The sequence below is a fragment of the Plectropomus leopardus genome, chromosome 3 (genome assembly GCF_026936395.1).
Source record: "Plectropomus leopardus strain MGB_pleo_1.0 chromosome 3, ASM2693639v1, whole genome shotgun sequence".
Classification (NCBI taxonomy): Eukaryota; Metazoa; Chordata; class Actinopteri; order Perciformes; family Serranidae; genus Plectropomus; species Plectropomus leopardus.
This window is the reverse complement of record NC_142178.1, coordinates 15858707-15885073: the sequence shown is the minus strand read 5'-3', so window position 1 is coordinate 15885073 and position 26367 is coordinate 15858707. Positions and strand designations below refer to the sequence as shown.

Here is a 26367-nt window from a genome sequence, read left to right as displayed (position 1 = left end):
TGCTCCTAATGAATGGTCCAGGTCCAATAATATGATCATACATTCAGCCCTACTCTGGAGCTTTGGTTAGTTTCATTCTGCCAACAGAGGAGCTTTATGCCTGAACTGGTGCAAAACTTTTCCTACTCAGCTACATGTGATGGCTTCCTAGGCTTAATATGTCTCTTACATCATTCGGCTAGTGTGAGCTGAAGAGTGTGTGAAGCCCATAGCTTTATTGCGTGGACAGGACATTTGGAGAGCTGTGTGCAGTCTCCGGGGATAAGCTAGCCATTGATGGTCAAGTTAATATAGTACCATCAAACTTGTCGTCAGTCCCCCCATGATTTCAAGGCTTTTTAGGGGGATTGTTGCATCCTGAAATGCCTTATTCACAGCAGCTTTATCAAAAATTTGCAAGGCATGTTACGATGTTTATAGCGGTTTTTGCAATGAAGTTACAGGTGATAATTACAAAAACCGTTTTGATGATCTTTCAGAATCTGGTCTGATTATAATGAGTATGCAGTGTTTTACCACATAATTAGAGTCTATTTGTGATATTGGAAGGAGAGGGGACTGATACTGACACAGATCCCAAAGATCAGCTGTTTTTTTTAAAAGTTGTACGTTGTTTTTTTAATTCTTTAAGCAGCTTTGAAGGATGGTAAATTAGATTTTACCAGTGTTGAAAGTTTGGAGTAAAGTTGCCAAGATGGGACAAAAATGCAAAGTTGCACAGAAGTCAAAGGGATTGGCTGAATTTGTGTTGATTGTTGCGATTGCAAAATCACAACTTCCTTTCTTATTTTTGCATGTGTTTGATAAAGAAGATGTTTTCTGATGGTCTGGAGGCTGCAGGATTGTTGGAAGGCACTTTTCACAGGAGGGCTGAGTAACAAAAGTTGAATAGTTCAATACTCTGGAAAACACTCTTATTGGTGTTCTTGGAGAAGGAGTGGGGATCTAACTTTGAGCCAACCCTGCAATGAATAGACAACCCGCTTTCCTGAGCCACACCTGCATCATTAGGGGTGGTAAAAATCTCCTCATCTAACTGTACACATATAGGCCTATTTGTCAAAAGGCTGGTTCATTTTCTCTCCGTCAGCCAGCAACATAAACCTAGGTTATATGCGGTAATATATGTTCTAGCCTACTTATCAACTCATTTGGTTGTGCAAGTATTGTGTGTGTTTGCTGGCAGGAGAATGAAGTGTCGTCTGTTTCCATGGGAGAGAGAGTGTGTGTGGGAGCACTGCAAGTCTGAAGGACAATATATAGCGAGCAGGATATCTGTGGTATAAGTGAAGCATTTTTTATGGAGGAGTCCAGGGAGCACATGGCTGAGGATTTAGGGTCTGGCTCTTGGCATTCTCCACGGGACACTGAGAATGGTATGTGCTGGCCAAGTCTTCTTCTTCCCATGTGCTCTCCCTCTCTCTATCTCTCTCTGTCTCCCTTTCTCCTGCCTTCGCGCAATCCTCACATTCGCGCACAACTTTTACGATGATCATCTGGACACCGCTGCACCGATCACTGGACACCTCAGATGCAGCGTTGCCATGACTCCAGAAAGATATACCGCCCGATTCTGAATGTAGTCTGCTCAAAGCGGCTCGGACCATCTGCCAGTGGTTCGACAGCATCCAAACGTCTTTCCAACACAGATGTGTCCTAAGTGGAAGTGTTGGTGATTTGAGAATGATGTCAGTGCAAGGAGCCAAACTATCTCCACTATTTTAATATGAGAACCATGAAACAAAAAGCTGCTATATGCAGTGAACACATTTAATCTTCTAAATGGACAGATACTAAGGGATGCTACTGGCTGACATAAAAAACACTGCAGCTCACCAAGATGTTTGGCGTGGTGCAAAAGTAATAGTGCAGAGTAAAGGGACATATTGGACAGGAGAGCAGCATGTATGAATTGTCTCTGCCAGACCCTCATCTGCTATCTCTGCGTGTTTCCCACTGAAATGACCTCCCATATGACACAGGAAACAAGATTGTCAGTCAGTTCTCCCTCGAGAAGCCCAAAAGAATAATAACGAAAGGAATAGAGCTGCACTCTTTGGCTGATGGCATTTTTTCCCACTTCTGAAAAGCAAGTTTCCTTCCGAATGGCTGAAGAGAGGAGTGGGGGAAGGACACGGAGAAACCTTTGATGAGAGGAAGAGAGACAGAAACAGATGAAAAGAAAAATAGATGGCCATTGCTCTGTTTGTGAAGCATAACTTCTGCTGAAGGAGCAGATTCTGGGTCACCTCCATCACCTACCTCAGTTAATCATAACACATAGCTTTACACGCTTGCATGCACGGACACAAAAACAGACCCGCACACATATTGTTGCAACTGTCACTAGCCAGGTACACCTGATCTGCCTAAACTGTCACTGATGAGGACACAAATCTGAACAGAGAGCTGAAAGCAGTTTCTTTAAGGACATAAATACATTAGTGCACAATGGCCTCACGACTAAAAATTGATGAATTGTGTGCCAGTGCTGCCTAATATTGTGGGACAAAAAAAGTATGCAGGTCTATAGAGACAAGTGTAAACCAAACATTCTCATCCTAACTTGTTGGATATTGCCACTTGGTCAGTGCTGTTCATGTCAACACATAATAGGCTAGGTATTCGCTGGCTTCTGTTGTTGATGTTCCAGGACATCGTGTCAATTTATGTTGAATGCATAATGTCTTCTTAAAATATACTCAGTTTTTGCAGCATTTTTCAAAATAAACTTTCATCTCATATTTATGTTTACCTCCTTGTGCATAAAAAGCAAGGGGTTAGATTAAGAATAAAAACATTATAGTTTGGCTCAACATTCATACAGGAGTCAAACAGTGGGCTTAAGGGTGAAAGTCTGGGGTTTGTTGGACCCATCCACCGCCTCTCCCACCTGCCCTATAGGGACTTTCCAGCTCCTTATATTATGTTGTTACTGACACTTTATGCTGTTTGGCCATATTATAAACTGACGTGGCCCAGCAGCATATCATGCCAGAGTGAAAGGCGTCAGTGTCCGACACCAAAATCAATGAACAAGCAGGTTCAGAATGAGCAGCAACTTGGCTCGCCTAAACAACAAAAAGAAAAAGCTCAAAACGGGTGACCTTATCTACCACATTGTGAGAGAAAGGGGCCATATTCTCTAACTTGTAATTTTGTGTTTTCTTTTCAACTTTAAAGAAGCTGAAAAAAAACAGCTGACCAACAAATATGAAGAATGAATAAATGACTGAAGTTGCATAATGAACTGGCCAAGTCAGTGAAGGGGAAACAAATATATCCTCTTAATGTTTTTGTCAAAAAAAATCCAAAACACATTAGGCCTTTGATGGACCATGTCAATAAATTTATGAAACTTTTTCATCCCTGAACTCCTTTACTGTCATCAGTGGACACACACACATACAAATACAGTATATATACACCTACATTGCAACCTTTAGCTCACTTCTCTGTATTGTCTCGTTTTGCTTTGTGACTGTGAATCAAATGTCTGTACGCCTCATGGACGAGAACAGTTCTGCGTTTCTTTTGTTTATCAGTGCTTGAACAAGATGTGCATGATGTGCACGTATATCACGCCCACAGAAACTGAAACTCTCTTTGAATCGTCTCCCACTTGAGGTTGAATTCAGTCTTTTCATCCCGTCTCTTTCTCTGAATCTTTGTATTTTTTCCCATATTTCGCCCATCTTGTCCCTGGTATTTTAAAGCAAAACAGCAAAAGAAACCTCATCAATGGCACAATTTTAATGTGAAAACAATGCCTCATTCACTGAATGTGAGTCACCTGTTTGTATGAGCCCAAATAAGAAAAGACAATATTTGTAGGTAACTTAACAGAAAAAAGAAGCCCAGAGTGGTTCGTAATAAGCAGAAATGGCGACTGTATCATATGGCTTTTTTAATAAGGTGCTAAACAAACAAAAAACACAGTATTCTGTCAGTTTGGAAGACGCACCAACATTTCACCCTCAAAAGAGAGAAAATCAAATATCACAATATTTTTACCAAATACCTCAACATCCGTATTGCTATGAGAAGGGTTGACTGATGGTGCTTTCACAAGATATTTACACAATTAGATTTTTGATAAATAATCATTGGTTAAGTGGATATAATGACTAAGTGGGTAAGAGCAAAAAAGAACAGCTACTGGACCGTCTTCCAGTTGACCTGTTACCTCATATACCTCACAAGTTAGCAGGTGACAGACGGGTTGCATGTTGAACGGTGAAAACATGGATAACTCTTTGGTGCTGTACAAAAATACGTAGTTCACACTCGCCATGTTCATACCTTTGTTGTATTTCATTTTCTTCCCTTCTCATTTTGTTTATCCCAGCTTTCTTCTATGAATTTACGCTGTCTGACTTCCAGGTCAAAGCCTGGCGCAGGGACTATGGAGCACGCACAGGACATGTCGGCCAGTTCAGGCTGGATTTAGGCGTATGCATGAGGAAGTAAATCCACCCCCAACCATATTATCTAGATGTATTAGTCTGTTTTGAGAAATGCGACTAACCTGTTTACATGTACTTTAAAGGTCCAGTTTTAGTCAGACTAACACAATAATCTGATTTTTTCAAACATCATGTAAACGTACAGACTCAAAGCCTAATTATGTGTAACTTTAAGCCGATATATAAAAACCCCTGTACAGTTGTTATTAGGAAGACCACAACCCTTTCTTTTTTTTTACCAGGCTGTAAACATGGTCATTTCTGCTGTAAAGTTTGGCATTTTAACACAGGGGTCTTTGGGGATTGACTCTGTTTTGGAGCCAACCTTAAAAAACTGCAGTTCTTGACACTTTGTGTTGGCTTAATTTTTCAGCCTCAGAGGTTGCCACTTGAATACAACTAAAATAAGTAAACATAAAAAACCCCCATAAATTTATAGTATAATTTAACCAAACTTGGTCATTTACACTATAAGACCCCGGTTTTTGTCATACCCTTTAAAGTTGGAATAATGTCCACATAACATGAAGTTTAGAAACTAAGCAAAAAAAAAAAAAAAAAACAAAAAAAAACAAATTAAAATAAAGATAAAGGGAAAAGCAGTTGGCTGTCAGAAACCATGTGGGGCAGAGCGGCTCGGCGAGGCAGAAACAACATAATTACGGCTCCGTTTAGCTCCATTACAGCCACTGCAGTCCTGTCTCTGCCTCCACCTACGTACTCTCCATACTCTGCTTAATTACCCGTCCTCATCACATAGAGGCTTATTGATTTAAACAACATAATTGTGAGGTGCTCATGGTGGGAAGCATGGACAGCATAACCTTAATGATAATGGGGAATGGTCTATTATCCTTATAGACTTAATTATCAGTCAATTGATCATTTCCTTGATGTGTGATAAGTAGCGTTCCTTAGATTTTCCAATGATTTGCTGTCACGCATTTCCACTCTACTTCCCCCTGCCTTTCCTCCTGCTCTGTCTCTGCGTTTTTCCCCAGGACAAGCATACAGATTGTGCACTTAAATGGAAATGTGTGGGAGGAGAGAGGCACTGCCTTACTTCTAACACAGATACGGACTGAGAAAGAAAATAAAAGACTCTGAGCTTGTATGAATGACAGGGACTGGCAGACTGACATGTTTCATGCGCTCTGCAGAGTGTTAATGATTCAAACAACAGGATGAAGTGCAGTATCGTTGCCAGGAATGTTTAATTCATTAGTAGATGGAGAGCAAAGGGCTGCTGTGGTCTCATCTGTTGATAATTTGCATCATAAGCCAAAAGTCCTACCTCTCTGTGTCCCAATGGAGAAAGAAGGGACATGTGTGTTTGTGTGTGTGAGAAATAAACAATGCAAACAATGGCTTGAACTCAGTCTGTTTAAGCAAATAACCCTTTGGAGATGTAACTGTTACAATGACTGCACAAACACACAGAAAGAGAGAGAAGTGTGCGTGACTAGCGGTCATGTATTTCAATTTACATGAACAGTGCAATATTCAGGAGTATTCCTAAGGAAAAAGCGGTGACTCACGCAGGCTGATTGTGCTCATACAAATCAGTGAGCATGGTTGTGCGGATATGTTCTTGCTTTCTATCTCTGGCTTTGTCTTTCTCCTTGATAGCAAAAGCAAACACACAGCTCAGTGTTCATCATGGGATTATCTGACAGGGACGCCGAGCCTTTTTCACTGAATTGTCATGTAAAGTATGCCCAAAGAGGCTATTTAGAGGAAGTATGCAAGCATTGGCACAGTAACAGCAAAAGTTCAAAGAAAGGTATCTGTAAGTGAATGAAAGAGAAATGCAAAATAAAAAGAATTCTTCATTCAAACCAGAGCCTAAAAAGCACGAGAACTACTGATTCATATTGTGGCATCGCTGTTTTTCATCAATTTTTATGTTTATTTCCACCAAAAAATGGCTTCTGTTCACAGCCTCCTAGGCCTTATTTATTAAAAAAAAAAAAAGTGCTACAAACCCCCTCTGGAAAAAAACTCAAAAATGCACCGTCATCAAGCAAGGCTGATTTTTTTTTTCAGCCCCATAAAAAAGATGACATTTTGGAGATGCAAAGATTACAGCCAACCACGGTGATACATTTCACCCAAAAGCAGCAACAAGCAGCTACTGCAAAACATTTGGGAGAGGATTTAATTACTGGCCTTGAAAATCTGAGATGCTACTACCTTCAACAGGGAGATCTACACAGGCATAATATCCTCATTCCACAGTATGCTGGAGTGCATGTGTGTGTGTGTGTGTGTGTGTGTGTGTGTGTGTGTGTGTGTAATGTAAAACCTGCTTGTGAGGTCGATAAGGCTATCAGTTTGAGACAATCCTGTGATTATGCGCTGTCCTCTTCTCAGTATTGTGGTTAACTAAAAACAGACACACAGACGCTGCCAGCGGCACACATGTTCACACAAACACACACACACACACACCCAAATGCACATGTGCTCTCATGTGCCTAGCTACCCATGAAAATTGAGTAAATCTCTATATGTGACTGCGCATAAGAGGGAGGGTACGAGATGAAATTACATAAACTGCACATTACAAAGATCCTATCTCAGTCAAAAATACATGTTGGTAAAAAAAAATGACCTGCCTTAGAATTGATTGGTTTATTCTTAAGGCTGCATGGTGAATATATCCTGACAGAAAAAAAATGTTTGTTTGTTACTAATAATACAGTTTTCCTTGTCAATGAATGAAAAGACCAAAGCTTAGAGTGTGTCAGTCTCCCATAACTTGCTGACATCTTTATCCTGTCAGTGGCTCTCAGCACCATGTCCATCAGGGCCTGTTACCACATAGTTTTTTTTTTTTCTTTTTTCAATTGTTTCCAATGAGGAGAAAGCATTAGAGAAAAAGATCCAGGCCTTAAATTTCTTTTCATAGGGCTCCGGCTTTTTCGGGTGGCCATATCCATATCAAGATATAAGTTGTCAAAGAAAAGTTCCCATACATAGCATATCATTAAAAAGCGTGTTTTTTTGAAAAAATATGCTTTGGACACACACCCTTGGTTCCTGCTTTTATTTTTTAGTGTTTCTATACAGAAAAGGGTTGATAAATTTCCTAAAACAGCTGGGCACTGTAGGTTTTGCTAAAAGTTACACAAACAGAGGTAAATTGTGAATTTGTAAGGGACTATTTTCTGCTGCAAATGAGCACATGCTTGATTAATACATGCTGTAGTGACAGCAGCAGGTCAGTGCATGTGGAGCTGACTCTTTATAAACTTGTTCTGGTCTTCATCATAATGAATGAAGGTGTCACGTAGTCCAATAATGTGGCTCACTGATGAGCTTTAACAACTATAGAGGTTTATGACAAAGAGGAATATGAAATTATTGGGCATTGGATACACAGACATGGCACTGTTTTTTTTTATGAGATGCTGACATTTAATGAATATAGTATATTAGCAAACTGCATTAAAACCAGTTGTTGTGTGACACATTTTATGCACTCTAGGGTCTGATATCATGACAGTCTTGATAAGGCTCCATCCTGTAATTCACATTTGTATCATTCACAGAGAAATTCTTATGCATATTTGATCACCAACATATTTCATTCTGGTGTAGTTTAATCTCAAAAGCTGTGAACCAAACATGTGTATAACATATAAATCCACCTGCAGGATCATGTGAACTGTCTGTGCTTCTGCTTTTTCCATAGCTGCTCAGTCAATAAGAGCAGCAACACCACATGGAAAAGGAAAAAACAGCAGCAGCTTACTGTAATGATTTTTTGCTCTGTTTTCCTTTCAAAATGAAGATGCTAATCTTTAGGCTGTGATAACACAACAGGTGGAAACACACAAAGAAACACACACACAGCTTGGTGCAAATGCGTCACCATCATGAGACGCTCTTGTTCAGCAGAAGCACAGAGACTGGAACAGAGTGGAATTTGAAACGTTTTAGCCAAAAATGTTTCCATGGTCAAGGTGTTTTTTGCAGAAACGTTTCAGATTTCGTTTTGTTCTCCAACTTCGTGGGTGAAGATGGACGACTGGAGCTGCAAGAAAATGCAACATCGACACACAGACAATTCTAGCCATTTAACAGAATTTCATGCTGTAGGCTCGGTGTAGACAAACGCACACAAAACACCTGTGGGAGTCTATTAGTGTGAGAAAATCTTGATCAAGGCACCATCTCTGCGTCTGACCCACTGTCCCCTGCTGTCCGGTCCCGTTATCCAAACACCTGTGAGCTCCATTGATGAGATTTTTCGGCAAACGTGTAGAAAAAATAATAATGCTTTTCCGATAAGCGCAGAGCACAGTTTGCTCATACAAATAACGTTTTTTATTCAGTGCTGGGAAACTGTGAGGTCAAAGGAGAAAAAACAAGTAAATTTTTTTGTTAATTAAACCGTTTGGCTTAAAATAGACTGTGATCTTTAAGGTCTTAGTTCATTAAAAGCTGGCACTGTGGAGTATTTAACTAACTGTGATATGTGTGTAAGCACGTGTGTTGTAAGAGTGAAAGAGAAACCGTCAGTATATCATTGATTCTTGCTCTCTTATTTTCATGTTTATCGATTCTCTTCTTTATTATTCCGCTCCATCTTTCAGTTGCAGCTCAAACGACTCCTAGCACACACACATGCACACATACACACATGGACACATTTTTCCTACTAACAAGCTTCTCTTTATCGTGTGTATAGGCCACACGGTGAGATAGGGCCGAGACCGCCTCATGTGTCGGGCCTCCTCTGTGTTTTGGTCCCCACCGACCCCCATCCTCCCAGCATCAGTGGGATGTCCCAGGTGTGTCTCCTCTTGGCCTTGCTTATGCTCTGCAGCTGCACAAAGGTACGACTCACAGACTTCCTCTCTTTTTAATACACCCACACGCCACAATCTGAGGTGGTTGAAACTTGACATGAAGCTTCAGGAATCTTTCTCCTGCAGGTCTCCACTACCAACTCCCTGGAGCTTGTGAAGGAGCAGTGGAGCAGCTACAAAAACAAGTGCCTGGACTACCTCAACGCCACGCCCCCCGCCACAGGTGAGCCCTTCTGCCAAGTGCTGGGGACGCATACTATTCATTTATACCATAATACTTTGGGCGGCTCAACATTTTGGTATTCACATTGCTGGCAGGTAGACTCTCTGGAAGTCGAGTGACTGATCATTGAGTTTTCTCTGGTTCGAGATATAGTGGCAAATTTAGACAAAAGCAAGAGTACATTTCAAGATAGAACCGTCAACTTGGGCTCAAGTAGAAGCTTATCGACTTGGCAGGTTTTCTTTGTTAAAGTGAAGAAGGAATATTCACCAAAAAGGGATGAAAAATAACAATTTTGATGAGAATTTGTCAAGTGCCATTTTTTATTGTCTTTTTGGGGATGTTGTGGGTGATTTTTTGGAACAGAATGGCAGAAAGGTCAAGAATCGAATTTTACTACTTTACCCTTTTACTCAGGATACTTCCTGCCACTTGTATGACTATTTATGCCATTGAAGTTCCCTCATATTTGAACTTATATCATTTCTCCAAAAACATGTCCCAAAAAAGGGTTTTTGGGTCCCTGAGACCAAACAGCCTCAAGTTGTGGGTGTCTCGTTATCAACTAGTGATGACCAGAGGTGTAGGCTAAATGGATAGAATAGCGAAAAAAGGCAGCAGGAAACATCATGAGAGCTGGACCTGGCTCCCGGTCAATACTCCCTGCTTGAGCTAGAGTCTGAACAAGATGTGCTCAGGAGAACGAAGCCTGACCCGCTGTAAGCATGGATCTACTTTTCCCTGCAGGGCTGGTGTGTAACAGGACCTTTGACCTGTACGTCTGCTGGCCTGATGGACTCCCAGGAACCACTGTCAATGTCTCCTGCCCATGGTTCCTGCCATGGTACCATAAAGGTGTGTGTGACTGTAAGACAAGATATTTGCAGTAAAAAGTGGGAAAGAGTGAAATCTAAACTAGAAAAGCACGCTCAGTAAAGTGATTGTGGACAGTTTAGATAATGCATGTTACACAGTCGCGTCTAATTGAATTGCCCTTCCTCCCTTATAATGAAGATGGCGGCAAAGATAACACTTTTTATTTATTTTTCATCTGGGATTGTGCTTAAGTTTAGTGAATCACAATTTATCAGATTTGGGGTTGGTTTTTCCCACAGAAATAGAGTGAATGTGTGGTTGTACCTTTTTTTTAATGGGTGTTTGTGCCTTTGTATCATTCTGTGTCCCCTCTCTAAAATCAGAGGTTTTTGCTCTCAGTGAGCTCTTGTTTCCATCACCAGTAGTTTGTAACACTCAGGGTGGATAATTGAACTGCCAGTCCATTTAGAGCTGATCATATCAGATGGATGAATGAGAGGAGCAGCCACAGCAAGTGAAAGCACACTTTTAGACCCAGCAGAATTACTGGTTAAGTTTCATTTTCAATGCGCTTGACGTTCTGCTGGCCAGAGTAAAAACAGAAAAAGTATTTGTGGCAGTAGATATTTTAATGGCGGTGGGCTGCTGCAAATAAATAAATGTGTAGGAAACCCTGGGAATTAATCTGCAGAGGCTCCATTTCAAAATGAGACCAAACATTTATAAAGATGTCAGTTTTTAGCCAAAACAGGGCCAACATGTGGCCTTCAACAGACTCGGTAAGGCTTGTATTTAGCCTGACTGAAATGCCAGGAATGCCTTTTGCTCTATGCTTTGGGTACGTAATTTTTTAGAGGACTTGCAGCCCCTTACAGCCAGTTAAGGGAGGTGAGCAGTCAATGTCAGTAAAAAAGAGCCAATAAAACAGGCTGTTTTATCAATTGTAAATTAGGATTCTGTCATTGTCCAGTTTTGCCAGTGCTGTATGGTGTTTGAGCTTAAAACAGGTTGATGTTATGCATGATGTTCTGGCAGATTAAAATATCAGCAATTTATGCTCTAAATCCAACTTGTATTGCATTAGTATTATGCAATATGACAACGTGATAAACATAATATTATGTTTGTTTATAAATGAATTAACAGAGCCACTGGTGTCTGACAGGCTGTGCGCAATTTACTGCCGAGTTGAAGCCGGCAACGTGAAAGAGATCAAATTTCAGCTGTGGTGGGAGGGTGGACGAGCGGCGAATGTTGCGTTCGTTTACTAGAATCTTCAGAACCCCAAGAGGTCCTTGAGCATACAGTCATAAATGTGCGCACAAAATATGAGGGTTATGCAGCTGTATGCGAGAATAGCTGGAGACAGATTATTAGAATGCTGCATAAAACAAATAAACAAAAAAAAAAAAAACCCAAATGTACACAGTGCCTGACCTGTAAAAAGGTTAACTGTTCATGTAATAGAAAATATATCTAATCCCTTTTTATTTTCAATGTCAACACACTTGCATGGCCTTGTTTTATGTCAGTTATGAATTCAAGGATACAACATCCATCTAGTGACATGATATGCGAGTACAACTTGGGAGAAAGAGCTTTTCAAAGTGCTCTCATTTGAAGTCATTCAGTGGAGTGAATAGAAAATGCTTCACAACAGCAGCGCAGCTCATCATATGTCCTTGTCATTCAGTGGAATGAAAAAAATCAGAAATCTGTTGGATGAATGCAGCGCTGAATAGTGTGTACAGTGGTTAAAGAGAGTGAATGTGTCATTGATTGTATGTGAAGGCTGAATATTAGTCCGCTATCAACCTGGGAGTCAAGACTTCACACTGCGTCTCTCGGGACAGTGCACCTGTCCTGTGGAGCTTTCTGGTCGTTCTTGGTGTGCAGACTTGAGTCTCAGATTAACAGTGCAGCTTTAGTGCTTTATTTGCTCTGCAGCTCTTTCCATGTAGACGTAGTTATTTTCATTTTCAGGTTTTCTCCAGGTGTTTTGGAGGCACTGAACAAAACACCTGGAGTTACTTCCCAGTCCAGCTGTCAAGGTTATGTGTTAATATTTTCACTTTTTTCTGTATTTTTTTCTTGTTTTATTTTGTTACTTGCCTGTGTGTTTACCCTCCCCACCCCGATTAGTCTCCCATTATGTTCCTTGATTGTAATTCCTTGTGTTTTCAGTCTCTTGTCTAGTGGTTTTGGATATCTTTGCCTTGATTTTTTGGACTGATATCTGTGTACCGCATCCTGATTTCTCCAAGTGAAGACTCTAACTTTTGATTGTGTCCTTGAGTTGTGTTTTTGAGTTCTACTACTGTTGTTGCCTGAACTTCCTGATACTGCAGTCTCCTGTGGACTAGCAGAAAGTTTATGGAGCCAAACCACCGCTTCCACTTATTTCTGCTTTCTGTTATCGCGGAGTAAACATCTTTGGATTTGTCTGTTTTTGCCATTACTACTATCTTTTTTACCTCTCAAAAAGAAGTTTGCTCACTTGTTTGCTTATGCTGAAGTTGCATACTTGGGTGATGTGATGATAATTCAGCTGTAGCTAGACCTAGCGATAACTTCATCCACTGAGAAAGACTACAAACAGAGGCTGATTGCTCTGGAAAAATGGATCAGGAAGTGTTGAGTAAAATATTTTTTTAACTAAGGATAGAGGACAGATAAGATGGCATATACATTTGCATGGCAAATATTTCTTTTGAATTATGACCTCTAAACATGAGATACATTTGCAAGTCTGATGTAAAATCTCCTAATGTGTGTTGGTGTGTGAACAGTTCAGCAGGGTTTGGTCTACAGAGTCTGCAATGAAGATGGTCAATGGGCAAAAAAGAATACCAGCGAATGTGAAGACGACCCCGGTGAGGTGTGTGTGTACAGTACAGTGTATTTGTGTGTGGGTCACTCCTCATGTTAATATGTCTGAGGCTGCTCGCGGTGGCAGATGGTGAGACGATATTGTAATTGTGACTTGACACTTAAACTTGACTCGATCTGAAATGAAAATTCTCCCATCTGTTCAAATACTCTTTAGGACCTTTTTTTATACTGTTTGTGCCAAATTTCAATCTGCTCTGTGTGTGTGTATGTGTGTGTGTGTGTGTGTGTGTGTGTGTGTGTGTGTGTGTGTAGGCAATGTATGGAAGTAACTGACCCTGTCTCTCCTGTTGGCCCTGCAGCAGCAGTATGGTCGCATCCTCAGTCAGTTACGGATCATGTACACAGTGGGCTACTCGCTCTCCCTGGGAGCCCTGCTGCTGGCCTTGGGAATCCTCATCACCTTCAGGTACAACACGTATGAGGAGTGAACGGGGGAGGGAGCAGCAGGAGGAGGAGGGAGAAATAGATAGAGGGATGAAAAGAGAAAAGGGAAGGAAGGAATGAATCAATGAAGCATGTGAAGACCAATTACAAAGGAAAGAGGGAACCAAAGAGAGAAGACAGGGAAGGAGAAGGATAAGAAAGGAAAAACAGGGGAATAGAGTGAATGGGTGGGGGGAGAAGAATAACAAAGAAAAGAAGGGAAAAATTATGTCATGAATGAAATGAGGGAAAAGATAATACAAGTGTGGAAGGAAGGAAGCAGGAGTGGGGAGAAGAAAGAAGGAGGTGATTAAGGGAGAAAGAAGAGCAGGTGTGAGAGAGAAATAAAAACAGGCAGAGCACAGAAATAGAAAAAGAAGCCACACAATAAATGGGCATAAAGTGAGGGGAAAAGGAACGAGGAACCAAAGGAGAAAATTAAGTCAGGACAAAACACGGAGGTAGAAAACAGAGAATGAAAAAACAAGCAAGGAAAGATGTAGTCAAAAAGGGTAAAGATCAAAAGATCATAGGAAGACATACAAAAAGCAAAGATTGTGAAAATAATGTAAGTCATGTTCCTGCATGCTGAGTAGTAAAAACAATGTATCAAAGTGAAAAGCTGTCACACACTGTCACCTCTGCACCAGGAAGCTCCACTGTATGAGGAACAACATCCACATGAACCTATTTGCCTCCTTCATCCTGAGAGCCGTGTCCATCCTGGTCAAAGACGCCCTGCTGACCGTCACGCTGGACCCCAGGAGCAGCAATGACACACGGACACAAGCCTGGGTCAACATACCGGTCAGAGCAAACACACCACGCCAGCCACTGAATCGTGTTCATGTGCAGCTATTTAGCATGAAAAAAATACTCTTATAATGGACATAATTACTGCAGTGCGTGAACATCAAACTGCTTCCTGCACTGTCGATGGCATATCAATTCTAAATGCAAAATGGTGCATATGAAGATACAATTAAAATTAGACACATGGTTGCACCACAGTCAGAGGCCTACGCCGTATTTCTCGAATATCTGTATTTTTTTGTTCAGGGCTAGAGTTCCACATCCTCTTTTTTGACCTCCCAGCAGCTCAATATAGTTTTTAAAACCCTGCACACACATAACTTCTTCTGGTGCTGATTAGGTATTGATTAGGTGTGTCTGCACACATCAAATCTGTAATAAAAAGAGCAATCTGTTCTACAAAATGTAATGTTTTGAGCCTCTCTATCAGTAATTCAAGTTTTACTTCCCAGAAATAAAATAAAAATAAATGAATAAAATCTCATGAATTAGAATATTTCTACTGGTAATGTCACACATCAAAATCAGTTAATAAAAAAGAAATCCAACGCTGTGAAACAGGGAAAATCAAGAAATGCCGCACATCCAGATTCACTTGCTCTTTTCTTGCTAAGCTGCTCTAAATTAGCATCGACGGTATTAACAGCACATTATATCTGCTATAAAATGGTACCAATGGCATTATGTTTTCACCAATCCACATTAACTAAAAGCAACAGGCAACATAAAATGAACTGTAAATAAGATTTGTTGCTTTTGTGCTGACGTGCAAGAGACATTGTATTGTATTTACGGTTATGCTGTAACTTCAGTTCCTGTAAAGGATTGTGAGCAAAGAGATATATGCATACTAGGATGCCAGAATCCAACACTTCATGTGAAGGACAGCAGTACTTTCCCTCTGAAATGTTGCCGTGAGCCAAGACTTGAGCATTGTATTCTGCTGCAGTGTGACTCAGAGTTAAATCAGCTGAGCTGAAACAGTGGTTTTGTCAGCTGTAATCCCTGTGGAGCTCTGATTTAAAGCCGTTTCTCAACAGTGCAATGTGAAAATGAGGTATGGGAATATGGAAAATGTGAATTTTTTGCATAATAATTTGCATATCCAGTGTAAATTATTTGCATTGCCATGTTCAAATTTTCTCAATTAAAAGAAAAGTAAACTAGTCCAAATGAGTTTCCTTCTAAATAGTGTATAATGTATAAACTCCATACAACAAAAAAAGTATCCCCACAGATATTGTCTAAGAGGCTAAAATCAACAGCACAGTAAATAAACTAATCAGACCCCAAATTTGATACTCAGGTTATCTGTTGTGGTTAGCCCTGGTCGTTTTCATAAGAACCAACAAAATCAGTTTTTATACATTTCTGTACAATTTTCTTCAGACAAAAATAAAGACTTTTGTACTATCTTCTATTCTGTGTCGTGTCAGGCTGTTTCGTGGTGTCGTGGTGCCATGGTGATGATGCAGTACAGCGTGATGGCCAACAATTATTGGCTGTTAGTAGAGGGCATCTACCTGCACAGCCTGCTAGTCATCACCGTGTTCAGCGAGAGGAAGTACTTCTACATTTATCTGTCCATCGGCTGGGGTAAGAACCACAGCTGTTACAAAGCGACCCACAATCACATAGTAATGATGCTGCAGTTGTTGCAAAAGTTGTATTTCTCTTCTTTTCTGTCACACAAATATTGGTTAATTTAGCATGAAGAGTAAAAACAAATGCAATCTAAAAGCAGTGTGTTCAGATAGATCAGTTGTAGCAAACAGAATCTGTCTAACAGTAGTTTGCAGAAACAAAGTCATCAGCAACAGGAAGTCAGTCAGGTGCAGGAATGGTTAACAGGTATGTAAATAGACTAATGAGCAAATACCGAGCAGCCGTGTAGACAGGTCACTGCTCTCAGGATGGCGGGCTAATGGTGCTCAAAATCTCTGAGGGCATCTGGTGGACAGGTGTGGTAAGACAGGCTTTAAAATGACACAAGGTGAGCAAAGACAGACACCATTGTGTATAAAAGGACAAGCAGAGACAGGGAAAGTGAAAGATGCTGCAGGTATGTCTAGACAGACAGACAATAAATTGGTTAAAAAAGGACCAAAATCAATGCAGCAGAACGAGTCACTATGTTGATTTAAAGTAACTTCCGTGTAGAAACCCCCCTGCGTCATGTTCAAAAATGAATTGGAGCTGAGCAAACACTTCCTCAATTGGTTACTTTTTAGTCACCTAAAAAAAATCAATATCAGTTTAAGTGTAGGCCTTATTTAGAATATTTTCACCGCTTTACCGGACTCCATAGACAAAAACATAATTTTACTTCATGAACATGGTAGTAACCGCTGCCTCTATTAGTTAGAGTTTAAGGTAAAAATGTGAAAATATTCTAAATATTGCATACACTTGATAATGATAAAAAAAAAAAATGATATTTTTTGGTAGCTAAAATATGTTTTGCTGCAGTCCTGTCCACATTGCTTGGCTTCCGAACAGGTAGATTTGGTTTATCAAAGATGCTAGTCAGCAATAAAATAAGCATGACAGAAACATAAGATGGGTCGCTCCACCGTGTTTAACGACTTCTCTCTGATATTACAGTTTCGGCTGAAATGACAACAAAAAAACAAGTTTGCCGATTTTACATCTTTATGCAGTTGAAATTGATTGCTGTTAGCTCAACATTATGGCAGTTTGGTCTATTTCACACATACCAGTACCTCTTCCTTGTTCCTGCATTGCCCACAATTCAACTCGACCGCCAAAATCAAGAATTCAGCTTTATTATGTTACTAGCACCTAATGTAGCCTCTAGCTGCTAGCCTCAAGTAGAGATGAGAGAGGCGGACTACAGAGCTCTGGTAAACTCACTTCTTCATTATCCAGATTTATTTTATTATTTTCAGACTCTTAGTCCTCAGAACAAACCAACACTGACTCAAGTGACGTTACTTTATCAGGTCTCCCTGGAGTCCTAAATGTGTAAAAAAAAAACAAAAAACGGTGTAATTCCCGTTAAAGTGAAGACTATGGGATATCTAATACATTATTTAAAAAAAAATTAAAAAAAACGTTAATGTGTGAATGCTATACATGACTGGGAATCTAAAAATGAAAATAATCTATCTACTTTTTAAATGTTAAGCCCAGAGCACAATTTCAGGCCTGTTTTCTTGAAAACTTCCAACTTGATTTTTTTATAATCTCGCAATAAATAATGACTTTGTGATGCTCATATTACGTTTTCAGCTTGTTATTCTGAGATAACAATTTAATAAAGCAGTTATCTTGAGATTTCAAAGATTGTTTACCGCGATCCTCACTGAGCACAGATAACAAATCATGGTCTTGCCACTATGTAAACTGGATTGTCTGTTAGTGAGTCATTGTCGCCCAACAGGACAAATAATGTCTGAAGAAAAGACCAACGGTCCATGAACAGATTAGATTTTGCTTTACAGAGGCAGACATTTTCATATTTAGAGACCTTTCCAGTCTTCATTGTGAAAGAGATTAGAAATATTTGTCTTGAGATAATGAGGATTTAAAATCATCATTATAAATAATGCTAAATAATACAATAAAACCAAGTCATCATTAAAAATGAGTTAAACATTAAATACAGGGCAAACTGTTATTTATTTGTGTACTAAAAAAAACGATCTATCAGGAGCATCTATGAAGTCATCAGTAATCTAATAAAATGACACAATATCAACAACTTCATGTTTTACAAAGTTTTACTTTGTTCACTTTGCCTTTTTGCCTCTGTCATTCTCAGGTGCACCGCTCATATTTGTGTTGCCGTGGATCACAGTGAAATATCTCTATGAGAACGAAGAGTAAGTTGATTTTCATAGTGTTGTCACATCAAATAAAAAGGCTATTTAAATGTCAGAGCTTTTATCTGTGACCCACAAAAATTCATAGTGTAGAATATGTGAAGACTCTTTAGATACAATAAAAAGATCAGAATCAAAATGATAACAGCAGTAGGTTACAATTTAAAATGTGTGTGTGTGTGTGTGTGTGTGTGTGTGTGTGTGTGTGTTTGTAGGTGCTGGGAGCGAAACATTAACATGGGATACTGGTGGATCATCCGTTCTCCTATACTGTTTGCTTATCTGGTAAGACTGACTGTATCTGTCTCATGTTCTCTGTTTGGCAGTTTACAATTGAACATTGTGATGAACAAAATTCATGTCCAGAGTGTTCTGGCATGTGATCGAGCTGCAGATGCACACAGACACACAGCAGCTGACATTCACCAACTGTGTGTCTTGGCAGATGTTGCAGTGAATAGAGAAGTACCAAACCCTTGTGTTTCGGTTGCTTTGAAAGAAGCAGACAGTTGTTGGAAGTAAACCTAATTTCACAGTTTCCCAGCATCCATTCTTGTACATTGGTAACATTATGATCGCTCCTCAATGAATGCTTTAGGTTATGTTTGACAGAGTGCCACTCTGTGAAGTCAAGTGTAGCTTCTAGCTATGGTTTTATGGAGTGACAATGAGTAAAATAAGCCAGATGTTCAGTGATATTTGGGAACTACTTTTAGATCTTCTGGGGAAGACAGAGTATGAGATGGTGCTTTTCTAGGCTCTTACTGCACTGTGCTCTAACTTAGCAATAAATTACTAATAATTTCATCCCATCAAACTATTAAAAACATAACTGGCTTTTAAAATGACAATCTCAAGGATTTCAGTAATGGCTGATTTTGTGACACCTAGTAATTGTTGTATCAGCAAATGTGGTTTATTATGAATTCTGGAGGCTGTAGAGCAAACTATTGTCTTTTTAATAAAGACGTCAGGTAATAATTGGCTGTTTTCCACCTCACTGTGAGCAACTGTGATATGATTAAACGCTGTACATAGCATGAGTCTGCAGAGCACCGGGCACAGATAAAGGAGTTGGTTATCTTGCTAAGTTGGAGGTGTGCAGTTTGTCGCCTACAGCTCTTTATCTTAACAGCTCGCTGTGGCTGCTCCTGACTGTTCCTTTGCCTCCTGCAATATTTCAAACTGATCCGCTGATCAGAAAATGCCAAAAATGCCTGTTGTCATGTTTTGTAGAAGCATTCCTGATAAACAATAGCGGTAGTTCTAATCTCACCGAAAAACACATTGAATTTCCTTTGACTTCCTAATAACACTATAATTACCACCTCGCTGTTGTATGTCTCCGCAAAAGCTGCACTTTCATCCATGTCTGTACAAACATTAATGCTTCACACAAATCATGTTATCCTGTTAGATATTTGTGTGAAATGTTGTCATAATGAACACATGAATTGTTAAGTTATGGCCAAAAATATGTCTTGTAAGGTGTTGGTGACCTTGACCTTTAACTACCGCAGTTTTATCAGTTCATCTGTGACTCAAAGTGGACATTTGTGCAAAATCTTATGAAACTCCCTCGAGGTATTCTTGCAGTAACAAGCTAATTAGAAAGTTAAAATCCAATTAAATGCTTTAAATGTGAAGCTGCAGCAGTAGGAAACGTGTGGGCTGCATCAGCAGTAACTTGATACAGCATTTTTGTTCCACGAATGTTGCCTTCAACACCAAGTTCATAATATTGCTAACCTCTGAATGTTGCAATACTTTTATCAGTCAGCAATTCAGCAATAGATAGTGACTTAAAAGACTTTTATTTAAATGAAAAACTTCTAAATTATTATTTTAAAGGTCAGCAGTAAGGTTGCATAGCTGAAGCTTCTTCTGTAGGAGAACTACAGTGACTTGAAAAAGCAAAACGCAAATGGCCAAATCCAGAGCCAGGATTTGGTTGGTCTGTTGTAGACACAACATGGCGGACTTCGTAGAAGATGACCTACTCTGTTTGTAGATATAAACAGTTCATTCTAAGGTAGCAATACCACAGCAATTCTTATTTTCGGGTAATTACAAATACAGTAAACATAGCAATGAAGATTATATGTTCCCCACAATGTATAGTAAGTTGTATTTTATAGTAAGTCTCTTACTGTCCTTGAAATTTGCTTTATGCATATGTTGAATGTAATGTATTTATTATCTAATAGTTAGAGGAAGATAAAGCTACTTAGATTTAAGTCTTTAAAAAATAACTTTTCTGAAGCAGAAATCTGCTTTTCTGTTGTCCTTCTCGTTTACCATCTCGCAACCTCACAGACTGATCCCGCGATGTCATGTGGAGGTCTTAAGAAATAAAATCACTTTCATATAAAACTGGCTGCAGCTTCATTATAGCAGGAATTGTGACCTTAGAAACTGAAATTATTATTCATACAATTTCCAAAGATTCACACACTTAATTGGAAGATTAGCAGATGCAGTTAGATTATTGTTTAAATAGTCTTTTTGGTGTACTTGCAAAATGCTGTGCACACCCCTACCCACCACGGACACACACACACACACACACACACACACACACACACACACACACACACACACACACACACACACACAGAGATAAGTTGAGGAATTCCTCTTGTGTGTTTCCTGCCGCTTGTTCCCATAGAGACAAACAACATTATGGATGGACGTACTTATTAGCACAAGTGCACATCGACAGTAACAGTGGTGACCTTTGTGACCTCATGCAAAAGCGTACGTGTACATGCACACACGCTGAAATATTCTGAAACCAGTACATTTCCTGGACTGTGTAAGTCACACAGCATGCGCTCTGGAAAAATTCTCTTTATCATAATCTCTTAAATAGTTGCTGTACAGTTGTCAAACATCATATGTCATCCTTAAACTATTGTTCACACACACATATTTGCACCTGAATAAAGTGTGTTTGTCAGTGCACTCACACACACACACACACACACACACACACACACACACATTCACACAAACACATCCTTCAAGACAACATGCACAAGTTACCAAATTTGGAGCGCTAATAACTTGAGTGCTGTAATAATTAATGTTCCTTGTCAATGGAGAGGGTCTGCACAGGATCATTGTGTGTGTGTGTGTGTGTGTGTGTGTGTGTGTGCATGTGCGTGCGTCCGTGCGTGTGTGTGAGTGACCAGTTTAAATCCCACAGAGCACAGAAACACTCAAGACATTTTTGGGAGTCCCTCTCTCTGACACATTCTGCCATCTAAAAATTGACAGAACATATTTTGTTTGAATATTGTATTTCCCCCTCTCTTTTTATTTCAGATTAACTTCTTCATATTCATACGAATTATCAAAATCCTGATGTCTAAACTCAGAGCTCATCAGATGAGATACACTGATTACAAGTTCAGGTGAGTCTTACCTGAATCTTAAATCTTGAATCTTACCTGATTAAGGTCTTTCCAAACCAAAATAAGTAGTGGCTATTTTTTCTGTTTTTTTTGTAATATAATCTGATTTTCTTCTTCTGGTCCAGATTAGCAAAATCCACGCTGACTCTTATTCCTCTGCTGGGGATTCATGCCATCCTCTTCACCTTTGTCATCGACGAGTCCGTCCCCAAAGGCTCCATGCTGCGCCTTATTCGCCTCTTCTGTGACCTTCTGTTCAACTCTTTCCAGGTCAGAGCTCAACTTCACCTTAAAACTCAACTCACACTTATTCACATACATGCATCATTTATATGAGTTTTAGTTTTTGTATGCATTTTCACTCTAATACTATGTATCACTTTTCTATAATAATATTTATTACTATAATAAATATTCTATATTAAAGGGAACTTCTGATTTAGTGTGAAAATGTTTTTTTTACCCATTTCATATTCTTCTCTTGTAATGTTTTTAGTGTCATTTAATTGAGCATTGGCCTGGAGTAAACCACTGTATGAATGGATGAAAAATGGATGAATAGTAAAGTAAATATTTAAAGGTGCCCTGGAGATTTTCTTGTGAAAACAAAGTTTCTGTTTACAGTCAGTGTCAATCAGCAAAATGCATTTTGTGTTTCCCGGAGGTCTAACAAATACAATGTTTTTGTTCCTCATAAAACATCTGCAAAGCCATCTCATTTGAAAAATGAGAAACCTGTAACCTGACCAGTGTTTAGTCAGTATAATTTATTTTGAAACAACATTGCTCTTTTCTTTGCCTTTTTAGACAACAATGCTGTTCTATAGCATGAATGATTTCAGGTTAAAATAGTTAAAGTTTACTGGAGCTCCGTGCAATATTCAAAGCATATCTATGAGTCACAGTCTGAGCCAAGATTGTCTCTACATGGCTCTCAACATGGAGGTAGCTGAGCCAGCAGCAAGCAGCTAATGGTGCTAACAATGGCAACGGTGCTGTCAGAGCTCACGGAGCTAACGTGGGGGCGGAGGGTCCAGAAGGTGACCGTTACCAAGGATTTCCACTGCTTGCATGTGCGTTGCAGAACGGCTCCGCTGCGGTTTTGCTCTGTGCTCCCTCATCCATCACCCCTTTACCGGTTGTGGTTTGACTTGCTCTCAGAAACACATAACATGAACACAGGGTACAGCTCCCTCCATATACGTATCTAGTGTTGAGCATAAATAATCCTTTACTATATCTTTACAAAGTAAATAGTTCTTTGTCCTGTCCTTTAATATCCAGTAAAAACTGAGTAACATTAGTTTCTTTTTCTGGTATCTGACCTGACTGAAATGTTTAAAACTCCGCCTTCTGTTTCAGGGCCTGCTGGTTGCCATTCTGTACTGCTTCGTCAACAAAGAGGTGAGACGGATGTGCTTTCATGTTGAGCACCACCTTAATTTAATCTCTGCCACTGCTGCAGTTCCTTCCTTTCCCCTTGTAGAGACGATAACTTAGACATTTTTCTTCATCAGTGTTCTTGTTGCCAGCCTTTATCGTCCCTTTTATATCTCTGAAAGCTTCGTCTTTGTTCAAGTCCCACTTTATTGTTTTGTCTTCAAAGTGGGAAGGACACAACATTGTCCATTTGCTAATCTCTAAACTTTAGTCTTTGGCAAGAGAGCATGTCCATCTAATGAAGTGCTCGGTGTCTTATTTAATCTTCATCACAAATCTTCATGTCCTCTATCTGCTCTGTCTCTGCTGTCCCATTATCCCTCAGGTGCAGTCAGAGATGCTGAAAAAGTGGAAAAGGTGGAAGCTGGGTAAAGACATTGACGAGGAGTACCGCCACACCCACAGCCACACGCCCCACGTCAAGAGTGGCAGCATCGCTACAGGCAATCTGCCCTATCTCCATGACAACAATGCCAGCGACCCCGGCGGTGACTCGCCTCGCCTCAACAAAGCTGACAGAGACCCATCCTGTTCTGCCGCTCCTGAAGAAAACCGCCGACTGGTCGTCTCCTACAGCAATGGGACGGGGAAAGGCAGGGCCGCCAAGAGCAGACACACCCTGCAGTTCTCCTTCCTGCCACACCGAGGCGGCGGCATTCATGTGAGCACTACAACAGAAGATGTGTGTCTGGACGAGAAGGCGCAGGGCTGCACGCAGCCTCTGGAAGGAGAGGAGACTAATGTGTGAAGACAAACTGCTCTGAGGCCTCGTCACCAAAACTCTCGCTGATTGTGCTTTTCGTTGCTTCGGATCAGTGTTTAACATGCGCAAACAAGACAGCCTGCGTGGGAAGAGGCCGAGGCAGTAACTCACGCAGATCATGATGTTCTAACCTGTGCAGCTGCAAATTCATATTTGTTGGTTTTGGGACCTTGAAAAGCATTTATTGACTTCAGAAATGAGGAATGAAAACATTATTTGAAAAGGAACTCTTTAAAAAGGAACTCTTGTTATGGTCTAGTCCAGTGTGTGTGTGTGTGTGTGTGTGTGTGTGTGTGTGTGTGTGTGTGTGTGTGTGTATGTGCGCATATGGAGGGCTGCCATTTTGACACCAACCCTGCTCACATGTTTCCATCTGTAACGCTGCTGTTGTTGTGAGTCACGCTTGCATTATGAGTCTGTTTGCAGCAATCAAAGCTTTTTTTTGTGGTACACTCCCACAGAAACCTCTCAAAAGTGTCAATATTTTTTTTTTTGGTTTCATGAAACCGAATGTGGACTTCAGTACGCGTGACTCGTGACGTCTTGTTCATAGCAGCATGAAGGGATAGACTCACGGGAGACCACTGACTCTTATCACACAGTACTGAGGCAGAGGATGGAAGCTTTGATCTTGAGAGAGACTGTAATATTAACTTATTCTGGTTTTAAATTACCAAAGCCAAACAAGAAAATAATAATACAAAATGATAGGATTTACTTCAATTGGGTAAACCAGGCAACATATGCACTCATTCATTCACATTCCTTTCTTTTTGTTTATAATAACCTCATTCTTTGCCTTTTAACAGATTTTCCTGACTGAATGTAGTTGAACAATGGAGAAATATGGGTCAAACGATATTTAAATGTATATATGTAACTAGAGACATGCCCACTGCATCTGTATTTATCCACAAAAGGAGACTTTATTTGAATTCCTGACTTGTCAACATGGAGACTTGGAGTAAAAATTCATACTTGACACACTTTAAATTAACTTGATGACATGCAATTTGTCAATCGTCTCCTACATCGTCCATACAGCCTCATATTATCTCAGTCCTACAGTATTCTGTAGAACGGAGGAAAATGCAATACATGAAGTAGTTCTGTACAAAAGTCTTTTTATGTGGCACAAAGTTTTTTCATTTCATAACTTAATGAGTGAAAACAGCATATGACAATGCAGGAACCATCTGATATTCAATTGTTGTTTTTTTCTTTTCCAGATCGGATTGGAGCTCATATTTAATGATGTAGAAAGCGAAATGTGCCACACAGACACTTTTATAATTTTTGATTAGGAAAAATTATGAAAGTAACAGCAGGATTTGGGGGGGGGGGCTTCTGTTCAGTGTGTAAACATTAGGGGGATATATTGGCGGAAATTGAACATATTTAGAAAATTAATATTTTTAGTGTCTCCTCAAAATAAAACATAAGAAACATTGTGTTTTCGTTACCTTATGAGCCATTTATATGTTTATATGGAGAAACATGGAGTTCATGAATTGCACCACCATGTTTCTACAGTTGTCCAGAACGGATAAACCAAACACTGGCTCTCGATTGGGCTGTTTGCATTTTTGCATTGGCCACGGTATTTAACAGCCCCTCCGTGACATGCAGAATGGCAACTGCTATATTGTGAAACTGCTGTATTTGGTGTTTTCACTGGTTTTAAATCAAATTACCCGTTTGTTTCGGAGTTTCAGATGGCTGCAATTAGCAATCCTAACCACTAGATGCCACTAAATCCCATAAATCTTACACAATAAACTTTGATTCTTGGTATTTTCCACACATGATTGATTTTAGTCAGCCTGGAGCCAACACAGTTTCACAAAGTGATTCCTGATGAATTTTTTGATTAGGAATGGTAGATAAAATATTCAGTTGGAAGTGTAAGAGAGAGCACTGTACACTGTAAATATTGATAAAAGTGAATACTGGTATTATAAAGACAGAAAAGGGTGGGTGGAGGGATCTGTTGTTCTATGTTTTCGCTTGAAGTCCAGGTGACTCAAAAATGAGAATAAACATGATTAATTATCTTGAGAAAAGACAAAAACATGATTGTACCTGTCCTTTATTTAAAGTGTTGCTAACTCTCTCAGGACAATGTTATGAGAGAAAGCAGAAAGTTTTATATTAAAGCCAAATTGTTGTGTTTCATGTCTCTGTGGATCCAATTAAATGGAGTACTGTCAGCAAAAAGTGTTGGTTTGTATTGTGTCAATTCAACATGAGAGAAATTAGCATCATTCCTCCGCAGTTATACAGCGAGGCTACTGACTGTGAGCTTAACTGACATTTTGCAGCGGCTGTCATGGCAGAAACATTCTTGACTAGATTTTTCAAGACTGGCTGAAAATTTTGATGAATAAATTCATCTGTGAATGCACATGTATATCATTGTGCAGTTATTCCACATAATGGCTGACTGCTAAACC

At 39.8% G+C, this 26367-nt stretch overlaps 1 protein-coding gene across 1 annotated transcript in view; it reads left to right on the top strand.

Annotated features, from left to right (window-relative positions):
- The window catches only part of gcgrb (glucagon receptor b), a 56621-nt gene extending 30490 nt beyond the window's left edge, over window positions 1-26131 (top strand). Inside the window, exons 2-14 of the mRNA XM_088075715.1 lie at window positions 9163-9310; window positions 9410-9506; window positions 10254-10361; window positions 13112-13200; window positions 13514-13620; window positions 14288-14444; window positions 15887-16046; window positions 18235-18295; window positions 18511-18580; window positions 21623-21711; window positions 21837-21981; window positions 23074-23115; window positions 23477-26131. Coding sequence (XP_087931841.1) covers window positions 9257-9310; window positions 9410-9506; window positions 10254-10361; window positions 13112-13200; window positions 13514-13620; window positions 14288-14444; window positions 15887-16046; window positions 18235-18295; window positions 18511-18580; window positions 21623-21711; window positions 21837-21981; window positions 23074-23115; window positions 23477-23899 — 1602 coding nt within the window. The 5' untranslated portion in view covers window positions 9163-9256 and the 3' untranslated portion in view covers window positions 23900-26131. The remainder of the gene's footprint in view (window positions 1-9162; window positions 9311-9409; window positions 9507-10253; window positions 10362-13111; window positions 13201-13513; window positions 13621-14287; window positions 14445-15886; window positions 16047-18234; window positions 18296-18510; window positions 18581-21622; window positions 21712-21836; window positions 21982-23073; window positions 23116-23476) is intronic.
- Window positions 26132-26367: the final 236 nt, after the last annotated feature.